This window comes from Gymnoscopelus microlampas, assembly GCF_963454915.1.
Source record: "Gymnoscopelus microlampas genome assembly, chromosome: 7".
Classification (NCBI taxonomy): Eukaryota; Metazoa; Chordata; class Actinopteri; order Myctophiformes; family Myctophidae; genus Gymnoscopelus; species Gymnoscopelus microlampas.
The window spans coordinates 55,525,267-55,544,584 of NC_139944.1; the positions used below are offsets into that span (position 1 = coordinate 55,525,267).

Genomic DNA, 19,318 nt, shown 5'->3' on the forward strand with positions numbered 1-19,318 from the left:
AGCTGCAGTCCAACCCCTCCATCACCTCCCAGAGCAGCAAGAGGAGCAAGGGGAGCTCGTCCAAGAGCAACGGCTCCCAGACGGCCGGCCCCACGCAGGACGGTGAGACATGAGTACTCACAATGTTTTAACCCATTGAGACCTGAAGCCGATTCTACATGTCTCCTGAATCTCAACAGTTTTCTGAAAAACGTATGTTTCTATATCAGTGGTGCTCAATCTTTTTCATGTCAAGGACCCCCAAAATGATATGTTTTTGGCCGCGGACACCCATCAAAATATTTTGTTCCAGGGACCCCCCAGAAGCAAAGATTTGAGTTAAAAATGTTCGCTTTAAAAAAATATATATTCAAAGATTTGCACACATTTTCACGATTTTTCAAAAATAGCAGATATACAAGCTCGTAGCGCGGCACTCGGTGCCGCGCTACGAGCTTGTAGATCTGATATTTTTGAATAGCCCAAAGTGTAAAATAATGCTTTTTAGCTCAAATCTAAAAATGACACAGTCCCAGGTCTCAATGGGTTAAAAGTATCAATACTGCGATGTAGAAGTAGTACTCTGTTATAAGTAAAAGTCCGGAATTCAAAACTTACTTTGAGAGTAAATGCACAAAAGTATTGGTATCACAGTGTACTTAAAGTACCAACAGTACAAGTACTAACATGTTTGAAAATAGCAGATCTACAAGCTCACAACGTGTGAGTTGTGAGCTTGTATATCTGCTATTTTCAAATAGCCTAGGTATGCAATAGGGCTAAAGTGGTTAATGTATGTTTCATGATGTAATAATGTATATCTACAAAGTAACTAGTAACTAAAGTTTTCGGTAGCACTTTACAATAATGACCCGTTATAAAGCATTTATAAACGTTTATAAGTAGTTTGTAATCTATTAACAAATCATTAACAACCTGTTTGTTGACATTAGTAAATGATTACTAAAACCTTTATAACTACAGTTACAAATCATTTGTAAAGTATTAGTAAGTAGTGAACTATTCATGAATACGCCATTTATATACATCTGTAAAAGATTATTAAATCATTTGTAACGACCCATTCTAAAGCATTTATAAACGTTTATTAGCAGTTTGTAGACTATTAACAAATCATTAACAACCTGTTTATTGACATTCGTAAATGATTACTAAAACCTTTATAACTACGGTTACAAATCATCTATAAAGGTATTAGTAACTATTCATGAATAAGCCATGTATAATACATCTGTAAATGATTATTAAATCATTTGTAACTGATGTTACATAATATATACAAGCTATTGGTAGCGTGTTCATGTTTAACATATGCTTTGTTAAACATTCCTAAAGTATCTATAAATCCTTAGTACATGTTATTATGTGCCCTATAGTAAAGTGAAGACAGTTCATCATTTACAACTGTCTGTTAATGTGTTTGTTCATGTTTAACATGCTTTGTAAAACATTCCTAAAATATCTATAAATCCTTTGTACATGTTATTATGTGCCCTACAATAAAGTGAAGACAGTTCATCATTTATGCCTGTCTGTTAATGTGGACTTTCTCCTTACCTGTTGCAAACTACCTGGCTTTCATGAATGCAGACACCAAACAATTACTAGAATGATCATTCATGTTAAGCAAATGATGCGTAAGACATTCGTAAAGAGTATGTAAACCATTTGTGGTGTTAGGGACCAAAAAAGTCACTACAAAGTACTACCAATCAACTCTAAATTGCCTGAAACGTACTCCTAACAGGTTTTTGGGGGGACGATTTTGGCCTCCACACTTAGTGATTATTTCAGATTTAACTTTCGTTTCGGTGGTGACCAACTTTCGTTTCGGTAGTTTGATTACAAAATGTAAGTTGTGTAAAAAACAATCTGACTATACTAAGTTGTTATTTGTTTGTTTAAGTCAGGCTATACTCTACTCAGAGTCATAAGTTTACAAAATGTACTAAAGTACAGTTTGTCTTCATCACTGAAAATAACGTACATGTAAACTGATGTCATGTGCAGTTGGGGTGAAGAAACACAACCATTTCACTCCTAATAATACCTATTTGATTTGACATCCTGACTTGCTGCTGTAGCTGAGGCTTGAACCTGTTACCTGCGGCTCACTAGTCAGTGACTCTATCCATTCACCTACAGCTGTTTCCTTGGAATCTGCGGTTCTGAAACGTGTTGTTGTCAACCCCCCAAATTGACATGTATTTGGGCAGTGGACCCCAATGTGAAAAGATGTAGTGTCAGGGCCCCCCATGAAAAAGATTTATATTTATGCTGTAACACATTTTTTTTAAAGTTATTTGTATTGTTTGTTGTTCAAGTCAAACCACCAGGAAGGCTGTACTTGTCAGCCATCTGTTAGCTCAATGGGTTGAGACGCAGTATTCATGATCCAGAGGCCATGAGTTCAAATCCCATTGATGTCTTTCCTATGATTCTTTCCTTTGCAGACTGGCTTCCAGAAGATCAACTGAGAACTACCAGGAAGGCTATATTTGTCATCCAACTGTTAGCTCAATGGGTTGAGACGCAGTATACATGATCCAGAGGCCATGAGTTCAAATCCCATTGATGTCTTTCCTATGATTCTTTCCTTTGCAGACTGGCTTCCAGAAGATCAACTGAAAATTACCAGGAAGGCTGTACTTGTCAGCCATCTGTTAGCTCAATGGGTTGAGACGCAGTATTCATGATCCAGAGGCCATGAGTTCAAATCCCATTGATGTCTTTCCTATGATTCTTTCCTTTGCAGACTGGCTTCCAGAAGATCAACTGAGAACTACCAGGAAGGCTATATTTGTCATCCAACTGTTAGCTCAATGGGTTGAGACGCAGTATACATGATCCATAGGCCATGAGTTCAAATCCCATTGATGTCTTTCCTTTGCAGACTGGCTTCCAGAAGATCAACTGAAAATTACCAGGAAGGCTGTACTTGTCAGCCATCTGTTAGTTCAATGGGTTGAGACGCAGTATTCATGATCCAGAGGCCATGAGTTCAAATCCCATTGATGTCTTTCCTATGATTCTTTCCTTTGCAGACTGGCTTCCAGAAGATCAACTGAAGACTACCAGGAAGGCTGTACTTGTCAGCCATCTGTTAGCTCAATGGGTTGAGACGCAGTATTCATGATCCAGAGGCCATGAGTTAAAATCCCATTGATGTCTTTCCTATGATTCTTTCCTTTGCAGACTGGCTTCCAGAAGATCAACTGAAAACTACCAGGAAGGCTGTACTTGTCAGCCATCTGTTAACTCAATGGGTTGAGACGCAGTATACATGATCCAGAGGCCATGAGTTCAAATCCCACTGGTGTCTTTACTGTGATGCTTCCCTTTGCAGACTAACTTCTAGAAAAACAAGTTAAAACCACCAGAAAACCTGTAACTCTCAGCCAACAGCATAGCTCAACTGGTAGAGCGTCTGTCCAATAACATGACTTGACTTGACTTGAGTGGGTTCGATTCCCACTCGAGTCAAGTGTCCCCGGTAACTTGGGGCAACGGATAAATTGACTGATATCCTTAGTGATGCTTCCCTTTGCAGACTAACTTCTAGAAAAACAAGTTAAAACCACCAGAAAACCTGTAACTCTCAGCCAACAGCATAGCTCAACTGGTAGAGCGTCTGTCCAATAACATGACTTGACTTGACTTGAGTGGGTTCGATTCCCACTCGAGTCAAGTGTCCCCGGTAACTTGGGGCAACGGATAAATTGACTGATATCCTTAGTGATGCTTCCCTTTGCAGACTAACTTCTAGAAAAACAAGTTAAAACCACCAGGAAACCTGTAACTCTCAGCCTACATCATAGCTCAACTGGTAGAGCGTTTGTCCAATAACATGACTTGACTTGACTTGACTTGACTCAAGTGGGAATCGAACCCACTCAAGTCAAGTCGAGTCAAGTAACTTGTTTTTCTAGAAGTTAGTCTGCAAAGGGAAGCATCACTAAGGATATCAGTCAATGTATCCGTTGCCCCAAGTTACCGGGGACACTTGACTTGAGTGGGTTCGATTCCCACTTGAGTCAAGTCAAGTCAAGTCATGTTATTGGACAAACGCTCTACCAGTTGAGCTATGCTGTAGGCTGAGAGTTACAGGTTTCCTGGTGGTTTTAACTTGTTTTTCTAGAAGTTAGTCTGCAAAGGGAAGCATCACTAAGGATATCAGTCAATTTATCCGTTGCCCCAAGTTACCGGGGACACTTGACTTGAGTGGGTTCGATTCCCACTTCAGTCAAGTCAAGTCAAGTCATGTTATTGGACAAACGCTCTACCAGTTGAGCTATGCTGTAGGCTGAGAGTTACAGGTTTCCTGGTGGTTTTAACTTGTTTTTCTAGAAGTTAGTCTGCAAAGGGAAGCATCACTAAGGATATCAGTCAATTTATCCGTTGCCCCAAGTTACCGGGGACACTTGACTTGAGTGGGTTCGATTCCCACTTGAGTCAAGTCAAGTCAAGTCATGTTATTGGACACACGCTCTACCAGTTGAGCTATGCTGTAGGCTGCGAGTTACAGGTTTCCTGGTGGTTTTAACTTGTTTTTCTAGAAGTTAGTCTGCAAAGGGAAGCATCACTAAGGATATCAGTCAATTTATCCGTTGCCCCAAGTTACCGGGGACACTTGACTCGAGTGGGAATCGAACCCACTCAAGTCAAGTCAAGTCATGTTATTGGACAGACGCTCTACCAGTTGAGCTATGCTGTTGGCTGAGAGTTACAGGTTTTCTGGTGGTTTTAACTTGTTTTTCTAGAAGTTAGTCTGCAAAGGGAAGCATCACAGTAAAGACACCAGTGGGATTTGAACTCATGGCCTCTGGATCATGTATACTGCGTCTCAACCCATTGAGTTAACAGATGGCTGACAAGTACAGCCTTCCTGGTAGTTTTCAGTTGATCTTCTGGAAGCCAGTCTGCAAAGGAAAGAATCATAGGAAAGACATCAATGGGATTTTAACTCATGGCCTCTGGATCATGAATACTGCGTCTCAACCCATTGAGCTAACAGATGGCTGACAAGTACAGCCTTCCTGGTAGTCTTCAGTTGATCTTCTGGAAGCCAGTCTGCAAAGGAAAGAATCATAGGAAAGACATCAATGGGATTTGAACTCATGGCCTCTGGATCATGAATACTGCGTCTCAACCCATTGAGCTAACAGATGGCTGACAAGTACAGCCTTCCTGGTAATTTTCAGTTGATCTTCTGGAAGCCAGTCTGCAAAGGAAAGAATCATAGGAAAGACATCAATGGGATTTGAACTCATGGCCTCTGGATCATGTATACTGCGTCTCAACCCATTGAGCTAACAGTTGGATGACAAATATAGCCTTCCTGGTAGTTCTCAGTTGATCTTCTGGAAGCCAGTCTGCAAAGGAAAGAATCATAGGAAAGACATCAATGGGATTTGAACTCATGGCCTCTGGATCATGAATACTGCGTCTCAACCCATTGAGCTAACAGATGGCTGACAAGTACAGCCTTCCTGGTAATTTTCAGTTGATCTTCTGGAAGCCAGTCTGCAAAGGAAAGAATCATAGGAAAGACATCAATGGGATTTGAACTCATGGCCTCTGGATCATGTATACTGCGTCTCAACCCATTGAGCTAACAGTTGGATGACAAATATAGCCTTCCTGGTAGTTCTCAGTTGATCTTCTGGAAGCCAGTCTGCAAAGGAAAGAATCATAGGAAAGACATCAATGGGATTTGAACTCATGGCCTCTGGATCATGAATACTGCGTCTCAACCCATTGAGCTAACAGATGGCTGACAAGTACAGCCTTCCTGGTGCTTTGACTTGAACAACAAACAATACAAATAACTTTAAAAAAAATGTGTTACAGCATAAATATAAATCTTTTTCATGGGGGGCCCTGACACTACATCTTTTCACATTGGGGTCCACTGCCCAAATACATGTCAATTTGGGGGGTTGACAACAAAACGTTTCAGAACCGCAGATTCCAAGGAAACAGCTGTAGGTGAATGGATAGAGTCACTGACTAGTGAGCCGCAGGTAACAGGTTCAAGCCTCAGCTACAGCAGCAAGTCAGGATGTCAAATCAAATAGGTATTATTAGGAGTGAAATGGTTGTGTTTCTTCACCCCAACTGCACATGACATCAGTTTACATGTACGTTATTTTCAGTGATGAAGACAAACTGTACTTTAGTACATTTTGTAAACTTATGACTCTGAGTAGAGTATAGCCTGACTTAAACAAACAAATAACAACTTAGTATAGTCAGATTATTTTTTACACAACTTACATTTTGTAATCAAACTACCGAAACGAAAGTTGGTCACCACCGAAACGAAAGTTAAATCCGAAATAATCACTAAGTGTGGAGGCCAAAATCGTCCCCCCAAAAACCTGTTAGGAGTACGTTTCAGGCAATTTAGAGTTGATTGGTAGTACTTTGTAGTGACTTTTTTGGTCCCTAACACCACAAATGGTTTACATACTCTTTACGAATGTCTTACGCATCATTTGCTTAACATGAATGATCATTCTAGTAATTGTTTGGTGTCTGCATTCATGAAAGCCAGGTAGTTTGCAACAGGTAAGGAGAAAGTCCACATTAACAGACAGGCATAAATGATGAACTGTCTTCACTTTATTGTAGGGCACATAATAATGTACAAAGGATTTATAGATATTTTAGGAATGTTTTACAAAGCATGTTAAACATGAACAAACACATTAACAGACAGTTGTAAATGGTGAACTGTCTTCACTTTACTATAGGGCACATAATAACATGTACTAAGGATTTATAGATACTTTAGGAATGTTTAACAAAGCATATGTTAAACATGAACAAGCTTCCAATAGCTTGTATATATTATGTAACATCAGTTACAAATGATTTAGTAATCATTTACAGATGTATTATACATGGCTTATTCATGAATAATTCACTACTTACTAATACTTTACAAATGATTTGTAACTGTAGTTATAAAGGTTTTAGTAATCATTTAGGAATGTCAACAAACAGGTTGTTAATGATTTGTTAATAGTCTACAAACTACTTATAAACGTTTATAAATGCTTTATAACGGGTCATTATTTTAAAGTGCTACCAAGTTTTCAAATAATTGTAGTGGAGTAAAAGCTCAATATTTGCCTCTTAGATGTAGTGGAGTAGAAAGAAGTAAAAATACTGACAATTGGAAATACTCCAGTAAATTGAAAATACCTCAAAATTGTACTTAAGTACAGTACTTGAGTACATGTACTTAGTTACTTTACACCACTGCGATGGTGAGACATAATACACTATTACACTGGTGTACAGGATCATAGTGGCTGTGACAAGGCCTGACATATACGTGACACAGGGATGTCAGCAGTGGCGTGCACAGACATTTTGAGGGGCAGGTGCTCAAGTAAATTATACTTTTTTTTGTTTACTTGGTCTGCTTTTTTTTCCCTCTACACCTATACCTCTTTGCCAAAAATAGCCGATCTACAAGCCCACAACGCCTCGCAGCGCGAGGCGTTGTGGGCTCGTAGATCTGCTATTTTTGGCTAAAGTTCTCCTCAGAAAAGGGATGCTAGGTTTCGAGTGGTTACGGTAAAAAGAAAAATCATATCACATAAAGATTTGGCGGACCCCCTGTAGTAACTCTGAGGACCCCCTAGGGGTCCCGGACCCCCTGTTGAAGACCCCTGCTGTAAACTGAAAAAAAAAAAAACGTTTTTTTCCCTTTTTTTCAAAAGGGCACTTCTGGTCAAGAGGGCAAAGGGCAGGTGCTCTAGCACCACCTAGAGTCTATCTGTGCACGTCCCTGTGTGTCAGGCCCGTGACAGGGCCTGATGTGACAGGGTCTGATGTGTCAGGCCCGTGACAGGGCCTGATGTGACAGGGTGTTAAACATCCGTAATAATAATTAGTTATGAGAAGATAACTAAATGCATTCTAACCTGTGTCTCTCCTCCAGACTGCTGCGTCCACTGCATCCTGGCCTGTCTGTTCTGTGAGTTCCTGACGCTCTGCAACATCGTGCTGGACTGCGCCACGTGCGGCTCGTGCGCCGGCGACGACTCTTGCTTCTGCTGCTGCTGCGCGTCGGAGGAGTGCGGCGACTGCGACCTGCCGTGCGACATGGACTGCGGCATCATCGACGCGTGCTGCGAGTCCGCCGACTGCCTGGAGATCTGCATGGAGTGCTGCGGACTGTGCTTCTCCTCCTGAAAGGCCTCCGGAGGTGTCGTAACTGCAGCGCGCACACACGCACACACACACACACACGCACACACACACACGCGCGCACACACACACACACACGCAGTGTTGATTTTGACAGCATTTTTTAATTTCGTTTTAGTCATAGTCTTTTGAATAAAACTTTGTTTTAGTCATATTTTAGTCATCTGAAATGTTTTAGTTTTTGTCTAGTTTTAGTCAACTAAATATCATAAGATTATAGTCGACTAAATCTACAGTTGATTTAGTCGATTAAAATGTATTTTGGTGGTGCCTTGATCATAATGGCTGATTTTACTCTTGGTTGCATGCTGAAAATAGCGTCGCGCTGTGACACGTTGTGAGCTTGTAGATCTGCTATTTTCAGAGCACAACACCCGAGCGCAACCAAACATAAAATGACTTGTGTTTTAGTTCTACTGGATCTCTTCTCCACTAGATCCCTCACTAACATTTCAGTCTAGTTTTTATTTGTTAATGAAATTGTCAATATATTTAGTCTTAGTTTTAGCCATCGTAGCTTAGTTTTTATTTAGTTTTTATTTCATTTTTCGTCATAGTTTTAGTCGACGAAATCAACACTGCAACACACACACACACACACACACACACACACACACACACACACATTTGAAATATTTGTTTACGTCCACATAAACAGAAGTACAAGAATGCCTTGTACAAAGGACATAAACACAGTGTCAGTGCAGTCAGACAACAGGAAAACAGCCGGTTACAAAGTGTCTAAACGGCAGAACATTGTTACATACACTATAGTTGACGTATACTTGTCGGACACCAGCGGACATAATTGAGCGGCTTCCTATAATAGCTGTGTGTGTGTGTGTGTGTGTGTGTGTGTGTGTGTGTGTGTGCGTGTGTGTGTGTGTGTGTGTGTGTGTGTGTGTGTGTGTGTGTGTGTGTGTGTGTGTGTGTGTGTGTCGGGGGGGTGGGGGGAGTGTCGGCATTAGGGTTCTCGTGATTGGTTGAATTGTCTCTGAAGCTTGGTTTTTCCCCCTCTTCTTCTTCTTAAAAAACAGGGTTTTGCCGAGCAACAGCGCTGACCCCGATGTCACCGGTCTACATTTCCAATCGATTTAAAAAAGAGAAAAAGATAAAAGGACGAGGAGAGGAGACGACAACGTCGGGCTGGCCTTCTTCGGGGGGCTCGTCCCCTGACGTCCCCCGACCGACGGGGGGACCCCGGCGCGTGCTAAGCGGCCCGCAACCTTTTCCTACGCAGGCTGCAAATTATCATCAGCCTCGACCATTTCTAAGAGGAAGAGGGGGGTCCGTACGGCGTTCGTTCTGTTCGTTCGTTCCTCTCTGGACCCTCCAATGAACTGGCTCTCATTACCAAACCGGGGGGGCCCCTTGTGTCTGGAAGCTGAGTGAGTGGAGTTCCCCGAGCATGAAAAATGACCTCCACAGGCAAATGAGAAAATGGCTCCATTTAACCGGATTTTAGTGTTTCTGTAGATAAGAGCGCCGTGGCGTAATGGGAAAATGGACCCTCTCTCAGATCTCAGTAGAAACGTTGGAAGGCGACGCTGTCCTTGGCCAAGGTCAACATCTTAACAGTCTGGGCTGTTTTTTTTTTTTGAAAGCGTCGCCACCAGTCACCTTTATCGCTCAGTGCACACGGCGGATGGTCCGACTGGAGCATCACGTGACCGAACACTCTGCTGTCCTTTCTGTGTCCGTGTCTAAAAAGTCGTCCTAAAAAGCAGAGGGAAACGCCAATGGGGGCAAAGTGGCAATATTACCCAAAACATTCCCTTTTTATTTTTTTGTTAACATGCACCTCACCTTTTTATAGGAGGAAAACGATGTCCAAAAAGTCGGATTTGCCGGGACTGTCTGTCGGCAGCGAGGAAGACGGAATCTGTCCTGTTTTACCTTGTCCTGCAACATGCGTATCGAAACCTCCTATCTCCATATTCTAACTGTTTGTGTTTTTTTTTTCCGTAAATTAACGCCTTATTTGATCATACTACAGCGTCACACTAAAGTAGCCGAATCCGCAAGCTGGAAACGCGTCGCGAAGCGTCGCGTTTTGAGCTTGTCGATCTTTAACCCATTAAGACCTGGTCACTTTAGATTTCTTTGGGCTATTCAAAAATAGCAGATATACAAGCTCATAGCGCGGCACCGAGTGCCGCACTATGAACTTGTAGATCTGCTATTTTTTATATTTTTTTCCGAAAAATTGTTAGGATTTACAGTAGATTTTTTTTAGACGCTGCCTCAGGTCTTAATGGGTTAATCCTGAAAAGTAACAGTTTTGGACATATGAGGTTTCCACCCGACAGAGACGATATGCCATGCTACACAGTACAAATCCTCAGTGTTCATTTTAAGCACTTTCGACCTGGTGTCCATATTTGGGCATTTAATTATAGGCAAATCTTTTCCAAAAAATCCGTACATTTACAATAAATGTAATTTCCAATTCATTAAAAAAAAACATCCATTTAAAAAAAAAAATAGACAATCTAAACCCTTGCAGAGGTCGCAATTTGTCATATTATGATGAAGTATATAGAGGACTTAAGTGGTTAAACTCAGACAATGAAGTGAATATGTTTTAATAATCCTCAGAGTTTCATTACAGGCCAAGAGCACGTTGGTAGAGGTTTGGGTTTGTGTAGTTACCGTGTCATGATGTAACTCTAAAGGTGGACGAGAAATCAAACATAATTGCTCCATTGATTAGAAAGATCAGTTCTTGCAAAAGTGGCATCATGTGACATTTATATGATGTTGATTTAACTATTTGAATATCCGGATCCAGGTGCTGTTATACATTGTCTGAATCAGCTTTGATTGTGTTTGTTTCTTCTTTTTTTTTTAGTTCTAAATGTCGCCTTTCCGACGATTACTAACCCTAGCTATACCTAACCCTAACCGCGCTCGGAGTCCACGTAGTCGGAGTAGTGGGATGTCGGAATGGAAGGCCTTTGATTTCTTGTCCACCTTTGGAGTTACATCATGGCAAGGTAACTACACAACCCAAACCTCTACCTCTAGTCTTGCCCTTTAAACACAGAGGACTTTGCTGTGTGGCATTAAAGGGCGTTCACACACCAAGAGCTATAACTGTAGCCATAACTAACAATTATTAAGTATTGAGGGTTTAAGTGGTTAAATGTCTGAAAACACACATTTAACATGAATCCAATATATAGTGGGGGGTCCCTGCTTCATCTCTCTCTCTCAGCTAAGGGGTCCCTGCTTCATCTCTCTCTCAGCTAAGGCCTATTGGCCTGAAAAACGTTGAAGACAGCTGCGTTAGGGCGATATTTAAAACAACATATTTATGCTTATGGTTATACTTTAGTTATGGTGCTTGGTGTGTGTTCGGCCCTTTAGTGACACGTTCTGCTCCATTACTCTTTAACATGTGAAGAGAGAGGCTTCTTTAATCGAAAAGTTTCTCCGTGATTTTATCGTTGTTGCATCTCATATTCTCGTTTATTATTTTCTTTCCTGTACATTTATTTCATGTAAAAAAAGGGCTTCGGCTGTCTTCTGTGAATATTCTCTTTTTCAGAAAACATTCCTAAAAACTGGTAGAGAACTGGAGGACATAAGACTCTTTTTTTTGTGTTATTAATTCATTTCATTTATTCCTGTCATTCGTGCTAGTATGTGAACAAACGACCTTGGCTTTGGTAAAAGGCCTGTACTCTCTCCCTCTCAAGTAGATTCCTTGCCTTTAGCAACAAAAAAAGAAAAAGAAAAAAGAAAAAAAATCCTCTATTAATCCTTATTGTGTAGATTTTTTGCTGAGATATTTGCATTTTTTTCTCTCCTCCACCCAATGTGAAAATCACATTTCTGTGTTATCAGGTTTCGACCGGCTTCTCTTCTCCGTTAAAGAAAAAGCAGACATTTTTTTCTTCTTCTCTAACTCAAAATCTAATTTAAGTCCCTCTGTGAATATCTTTGCGATATTATGCTAAGTTAGATCCATATGCTTGTAGTCTGAATGGTACGCCTTATGATAACAGAGACTCACAACCTTTTTATTTTCCCATACCTATAGTACCTCTGGAGACGTTCACGTATAGATGAGTGTGTATGTTGTGCATTTAAAACTGAACTTTGATACAAATCTCTCTCTCTCTCTCTCTCTCTCTCTCTCTCTCTCTCTCTCTCTCTCTTCTCTGATCCAACACTGTTAGTGCAATCTTTTTTTTTCCTTCTCTCTCCTCAGAAATCAAATGCCAAAGAATTGTTGTTTTTTTTTGCTGTAACTGGACCATAGTAGTTTATTAACCCATTAAGACCTGGAACGCGTCTGTGTCACTTTTTGATTTGAGCTAAAAAAACATTATTTTACACTTTGGCTATTCAATTTTTTTTTTTGAAAAATCGTGAAAATGTGTTGCATATCTTTGAATATATATTGTTTAAAGCAAAACATTTTTAACTCTATTCTTTGCTTCATTTTGAGATGGGGGTCGGCGGCCAAATACACACACATATAATTGTGGGGGTCCTTGACATAAAACAGTTTGAGCACCACTGACATAGAAACACAGACATTTGTAGAATCGGCTTCAGGTCTTAATGGGTTAAAGGAGAATTTCGGACCTTTTTATACGATATTACTATATCCTATAGGACGAGTGGTACACTAGGAAGAATTCATAACTCCATCCCGAGTCCACCGCAGCTAAAAACCCTGAGCGGACGGCCCATGCTCTAGATCGCGTATTTCTATCGCGATTTTATACATATTGTTTGTAAAATTGCGATAGAACGCGATCTAGAGCATGGAGCATCCGCTCGGGTTTTTAGCTGCGGCGGACTCGGGATAGCCTGGTAAACCCTCCCTCCGGAAAATCTCATTGTCTCCGCCAGGCCGAAAGGCATGGCGAGAGAGTATGTTTTACCCTCCGTCCGTCCGTCCGTCCGTGTGTGTGTGTGTGTGTGTGTCCTGTCTGTGTGTTAACAGCTAATCTCCGGCACCGTTGGCCCGGTCGCTGCGAAACTGTGCACACCCACTCCCTGGATGCCAATTCAGAACCTCTGCCCCACATTTTTCACATGGGCCTGTTATAGCGCCACCAGGAGGCCGATTTGTGCAAAACCCATTTTTTCTCATTACACCTACAGGTTTTAACCAAACGTCATGCAAATCGGTACACAGTATCTCTATAGTCATGTGATCAACCCGGATCTGTCCGATTTCCCATATTGCATCCTCATTGGCTAAGGTTGGCTTCCAAAGTTTGCAGGATTGGTCCGTTTTGAACAAACTGCCTCCAATCATGAACGCAGCTTGCCATTTCCATAAAATTGCACACGCACATTCCCACTAGGCCGAGGAAGAAATGCCACTTGAACATTTTCAAATCAGCCTCATGGTGGCGCTATAACTGGCCGATTTGCATTTTTAACTATAACTGCACCGATCTGCGTGAAACTTTGCACGCACACTCCCTAGAGGCCAAGGAAAAACATTGGACTGCATTTTTCACATCTGCTTTTTACAGCGCCACCAGGAGGCCGATTTATGTAAAATACATTTTTGGAGATTATTCCTTCAGATTATGTCCAAAAAACACGCAAATTGGTACACTGCATCTCCATAGTCATGTGATTCTGATGGATCTGTCCGATATTTCATATTCCATCCTATTTGGCTTACAGTGGCTTCCAAAGTTTGCAGGATTGGTCAGTTTTAAACAAAATGCCTCAAAACATGAATGCAGTGTGCAATTTCCGTGAAAGTTTGCATGCAGATTCCCACTAGGCCGAGGAAGAAATGCCCCCCTTTTCACATTCACATTGGCCTTTATAGCGCCACCAGCAGGTCTAATTTAGCAAAACACATTTTTGGAACAAAATGCCTCAAATCATGAATGCAGTGTCATCCCATTGAAAGGCCTAAGAAGAAATGCCACCCTTTTCACATTGGCCTATTATAGCGCCACCAGGAGGCCACAATAACCTACCTGACCTGGCGGAGACCTGTGCTCCGAGGAGCACTTTTTCTAGTTTCCATTTGATTTCAGGAAGGAGCCTGGCCTGAAGGCTTGTATGGGCGTTTCTAGCGCATTACCAAAAAAACGAGCCTATCAGCGTCGTCGCTCATCGTTCTGTGATTGACAGCGAAAGTTGGCCAATCAGGTGGCGAGTTCAGTCTGAGTGCAGCCGACAAAACACGAACGGCAGCCATCTTTTCTGTCCGCTATTATCTCCGCTGTTTTAAAACTTCAAAAAGCTCTCAAACTTCTATTTTGAGGCACGGAATTTACTTATAAGATATCGTTTGGATAGAATTTAGTTGTTTAACTTCATATATGTGGTCAATTAATCATGACAGAGCCTATTTAAAAATAAAAATTTAGAGAACCGGCAGGGGCAGGGAGTGACACGCATGTATCCCAATAAGGCAACCTATTTTGGGCATGGCCGTCTCAAAAGTCCCATTGCGTCACATTAGTCTGGAAATGGTAAAAATGCACTGGCTGTGGGACACTGCTGATTGGCTGAAGGGGTTGTCAGTCAACGGTATTACTCCCGCCCAACTCCAGCCCACAGCCACAATTGCAGAATGGGCGATCATGCCAGACTCACTCCTGAAATAAATTACAAATGAGATTTCCGGAGGGAGGGTTTACCAGGCTTGACTCGGGATGGAGTTATGATTTCTTTCCACGGTACCACTTGTACCACCTGAAATTCTCCTTTAACAAAGCATCATCTACAAAGAAGGTTTTTTTTTATTTTATTTTTGCTTAAAACCACTTGAACCCTAGTGTCCCTATTCTAGTGGGCGAACATTCAAACATTGAAGATCTACAAGCTTGTTTAAAGCTTGTTGTCGATGAGCTATTTTCGCCGAAGATATTTAGTGGAGAGGGGAAAAAGGAGCGTGCCCTAGTATAGACCCCTGGGGAACTCCGGTCAACTAAAGTATATACAGGGTTTAAGCGGTTAGCGGCTGCTAACCACAGCTATGTCTAATTAAAACCCTATTTTAAGGGCTAAAGTGATGTAACACTGTCGATCATTAATGTTTCTGTTAAAAGCTAATCATGGAGGATATAACCAGTGGTGGAAAAAGTACTCCAATGTTTTACTTAAGTAAAAGTATCAACACTGCACTATATAAATACTCTGTTACAAGTGAAAGTCTGGAATTAAAAATGTACTTGAGTAAAAGTCCAAAAGTATTGGCATCAAAATGTACTTAGAGCACCAAAAGTAAAAGTACTCATTGTGCAGAATGTCCCATTTAAAGTTTTCAAATGTATACAAATCTTTTGAAAATAGCAGATCTACAAGCTCACAATGCGTCGCAATGTGACGCATTGTGAGCTTGTAGATCTGCTATTTTATAATGGCCGAAATGATCATAGGGCTGAGTAACTAGTAACTAAAGTTGTCAATTAATTGTAGTGGAGTAAAAGTACAATATTTGCCTCTGAGATGTAGTGGAGTAGAAGTAAAAGTATTGGAAACTGGAAATACTCAAGTAAAGTACAAATACCTCACATTTGTACTTAAGTACAGTACTTAGGAGTAAATGTACTTAGTTGCTTTCCACCCCTGGATATAACACCCAAAACCTAACCCAATGGCATATTGGGGGAAGGTATTATTATTATTATTATTATTATCTACAACATCTGAACGCCAGCTTAATGTGAGCGTGAATTTGTCACACGTTTGGCTCGGTGCTCAGAATTCATACTTTGACATGAAGACCGGCTTCGAATGCTATCAATGCACTGAACGGGACATTATCACGTTTTATCAGACCGTTGAATGGGCGGGTAGGCAACATACTGACCTATACCCGCGATTTATCAGACCATTCGTTGGGCGTAATCAGGAAATACTGTCCTACCCGGAGGCTGAACAGTCCCCACAACATCGGTACATAACTCGGACGGCGCTGAGAAGGCTCAAGCGAACGTCGCAAAGTTCGGGACGGCAACTCGCTCGCTTTAGCTCGCTCGGTGGTGCCTCTCGTGACTGCAGTTCGCTGCGCGCCTCTTAACTTAACTTAACTTTATATAAGTCATCTCCAGGGTCAGTATGTCCACTCAATGGTCTGATTCAATGTGATACAGTCCCATTCGATGCATTGATAGCGTCCGAATCAGGTGACATGAAAATGCCTGGGGACGTCCTGGAATCCTGTCCTGTTCCGTACGGAGACATTTATGACGATGAAGGGACAACTGGACGTACGGTATATGTGAGGCTGTTAAAAAAAAGAAAAAAAGGACAAGTGACAGTCAGTCACCACAGCCGTCATGATACGTATGATTAATATGGGATTTGGATTACAAGTCTCAAACATAAAGGGACATCATCTGAATGTGCTAATATCTCAATTACATTTGTTCTATTTTGGTTCATTATTGAAAGTAAACTCTTCTTTTTTTTTTTGGATGATTTAAGTCATTGTTGTTTTCAGTATTGTCTGTATGCAAATATTTCAGTATTTCTTTTTGTATTATGTTGACACAAAAAATCTAAGCATTGCCTATTATCATAATCTATATTTTGGGATGGAACTTGAAAAATATTGCGGGGCTGACATTGTTTTGCTATCCCTGATGCCATATATATTTTTTGCCCGCGGCCATTTTGAAATCAAACTGTAGCGCACTTAACGTTGTTGTTGTCATGTTGTTTACAGTACTCTGTCCCTACATGTACAGTCATGGAAATGATCCTTGTTTTATCATGGATGACAGAAATGATCCTTGTTTATCATGGATGACAGAAATGGTCCTTGTTTATCATGGATGACAGAAATGATCCTTGTTTATCATGGATGACAGAAATGATCCTTGTTTATCATGGATGACAGAAATGATCCTTGTTTATCATGGATGACACATGCAGTCACATCTCTTTGTTTCATAGAGAATAAACAATGTGAACGGGGGGATGGGGCTCCAACTTCCTGTCTATAATATTGATTGATTGATTGATTGATTACTTTTAACACAAAAAGGCTTGTGGTTTTAATATGAAGACTGCTTACTTTTGTGCCCCAAGAGAGCACCATCCTCCATGCTCCATATCTATGCGCAGTGGTGGGAAAAGTACTCAAATGTTTTACTTCATTAAAAGTACCAATACTGCAATATAGAAATACTTTGATACAACTAAAAGCACAGAATTAAACTTTTACTTGAGTAAAAGCACAAAAGTATTGGCATCAAAATATACTTAAACTACCAAAAGTTAAAGAACTAAAATAGCAGATCTTACAAGCAACGCGTCGAGCTTGTAGATCGGCTATTTTCAAATAGCCTAGGTATAAAATAAGGTTAAAGTGGTTCATGCATGTTTTATAATGTAATAATTTATATCTGCAAAGTAACGAGTAACTAAAGTTTTCAAATAATTGTAGTGGAGTAAAAGTACAATATTTGCCTCTGAGATGTAGTGGAGTAGAAGTAAAAGTATTGGAAATTGGAAATACTCAAGTAAAGTACAAATACCTCAACATTTTACTCAAGTACCGTACTTAAGTAAATATGCTTAGTTAAGTTACTTTACACCACTCTCTATGCCCCACCTCATGCACTATAACATGATACACACACACACACACACACACACACACACACACACACACACACACACACACACACACACACACACACACACAACTTGCATGCAAGTGCACGTGTCTAGGGGCAAGAAACAAAAGCATCATATCTAGATATTTCATCGCTGTGGTGTAATTAATTGTTAACAGAACGGTGAACATGTCAGGTCTTATCTTTGTGTTCTGCTGTGTTCACCCAACAAACAGCCTGTTGAAACAACGTCTCTTCAGCGTAAATGTAAGGACATTATTATAGCCTGAAAGCCAGAGTTTTCAAAGTAAACTTTCTTATCGTTTACCCATATTTCCAGAAGTAACCGGGCCCAGTCAGGTCTTCATGGTTTAAGTGGTTACATTAATTTGTAGAATAATTTGTAGAATAAACTATAATTTTGTCATAAAAATTGACTTCTGAGAACATTTGAGAGAGTAAGAAATGCACAGTGAACTGTAGCTATCACAATTTGCTCATTTTGGAAAAGTTATGGCGATTTGAAAATTTGGCCCGTCATTGATGGGAAGGCCCACTATTATAAACTATTATACTACTACTATTATAGTACTATTACTATACTATTATAAAGGATCTGCGTTCACTTGACTTCAAGTACAACAAGTCCATCTCAATCACACTAGCAAACGTTCCTTGGTCACATGAACTTGAAAGAACGTTCATGACAATAACGTTCTTCCCAAGACCAGTGGTGGAAAAAATACTAAATTTCTTTACTTAAGTATCAATACTGCAAATGTAGAAGCACTCTGTTACAAGTTAAAGTCCGGTAATCAAAATCTACTTGAGTTAAAGTACAACAGTATTGGCATCAAAATATACGTAAAGTACCAAAAGTAAAAGTACTCATTATGCAGAATGATCCCGTTTCACAAGGTATCAATATGTATATAATGTATTAAAATCTTTTGAAAATGGCAGATCTACAAGCTCACGTTGTGTCGCATCGCGTTGAGCCTGTAGATCAGTTGAGTGTCATCGGCATAGCAGTGATAAGATGGATTGTTTAAACACAGAGGCGACAGCTAGTCTACCTGGGGTCAGAGATGAAAGCCAAGAGATTTAGTGTACCGGGAGAAAAGGAGGGGGCCAAGTACAGATCCCTGGGAGACCCCCGGTTAGGAGGGTGCGGGGGGAGGGGGGGTGAAAGCAAACCTTTCCAAGAAACCTGATAGGTCCGGTCAGTCAGGTATAGGAGGAGGACCACTTTAGAGCCGTCCTGTCCCAGCCATGCCAAGGTCAGCAAGGGTGTCCAGGAGCAGCTGGTGGTTCAACTGTCAGTATCAAATGCTGCTGATAGGTCTAGAAGAACCAGGACTGCAGCCTGCGGGCAGCATGGAGTGCTTCTGTAACCACGAGGAGTGCCGTTTCCGTGGAGTACGTGGGCCGGTTTGAACCCTGACTGGTTGGGATCCAGCAGGTTGTTCATGCCCTTCATGAACAAAGCGCCACTGGGCGCAGTCAGAACACAGAGATGAGTGGTAACAGAGAGC

The 19,318-nt window shown here is 40.9% G+C and overlaps 1 protein-coding gene across 1 annotated transcript in view; it reads left to right on the forward strand.

Annotated features, from left to right (window-relative positions):
* The window catches only part of mdfi (MyoD family inhibitor), a 54,644-nt gene extending 44,321 nt beyond the window's left edge, over nucleotides 1-10,323 (forward strand). Inside the window, exons 4-6 of the mRNA XM_084062441.1 lie at nucleotides 1-102; nucleotides 7,955-8,221; nucleotides 9,261-10,323. The exon at nucleotides 1-102 is cut by the window's left edge and continues 339 nt beyond it. Of these exons, the coding sequence (XP_083918567.1) occupies nucleotides 1-102; nucleotides 7,955-8,208 (356 nt within the window). The 3' untranslated portion in view covers nucleotides 8,209-8,221; nucleotides 9,261-10,323. The remainder of the gene's footprint in view (nucleotides 103-7,954; nucleotides 8,222-9,260) is intronic.
* The last annotated feature ends 8,995 nt before the right edge of the window (nucleotides 10,324-19,318 follow it).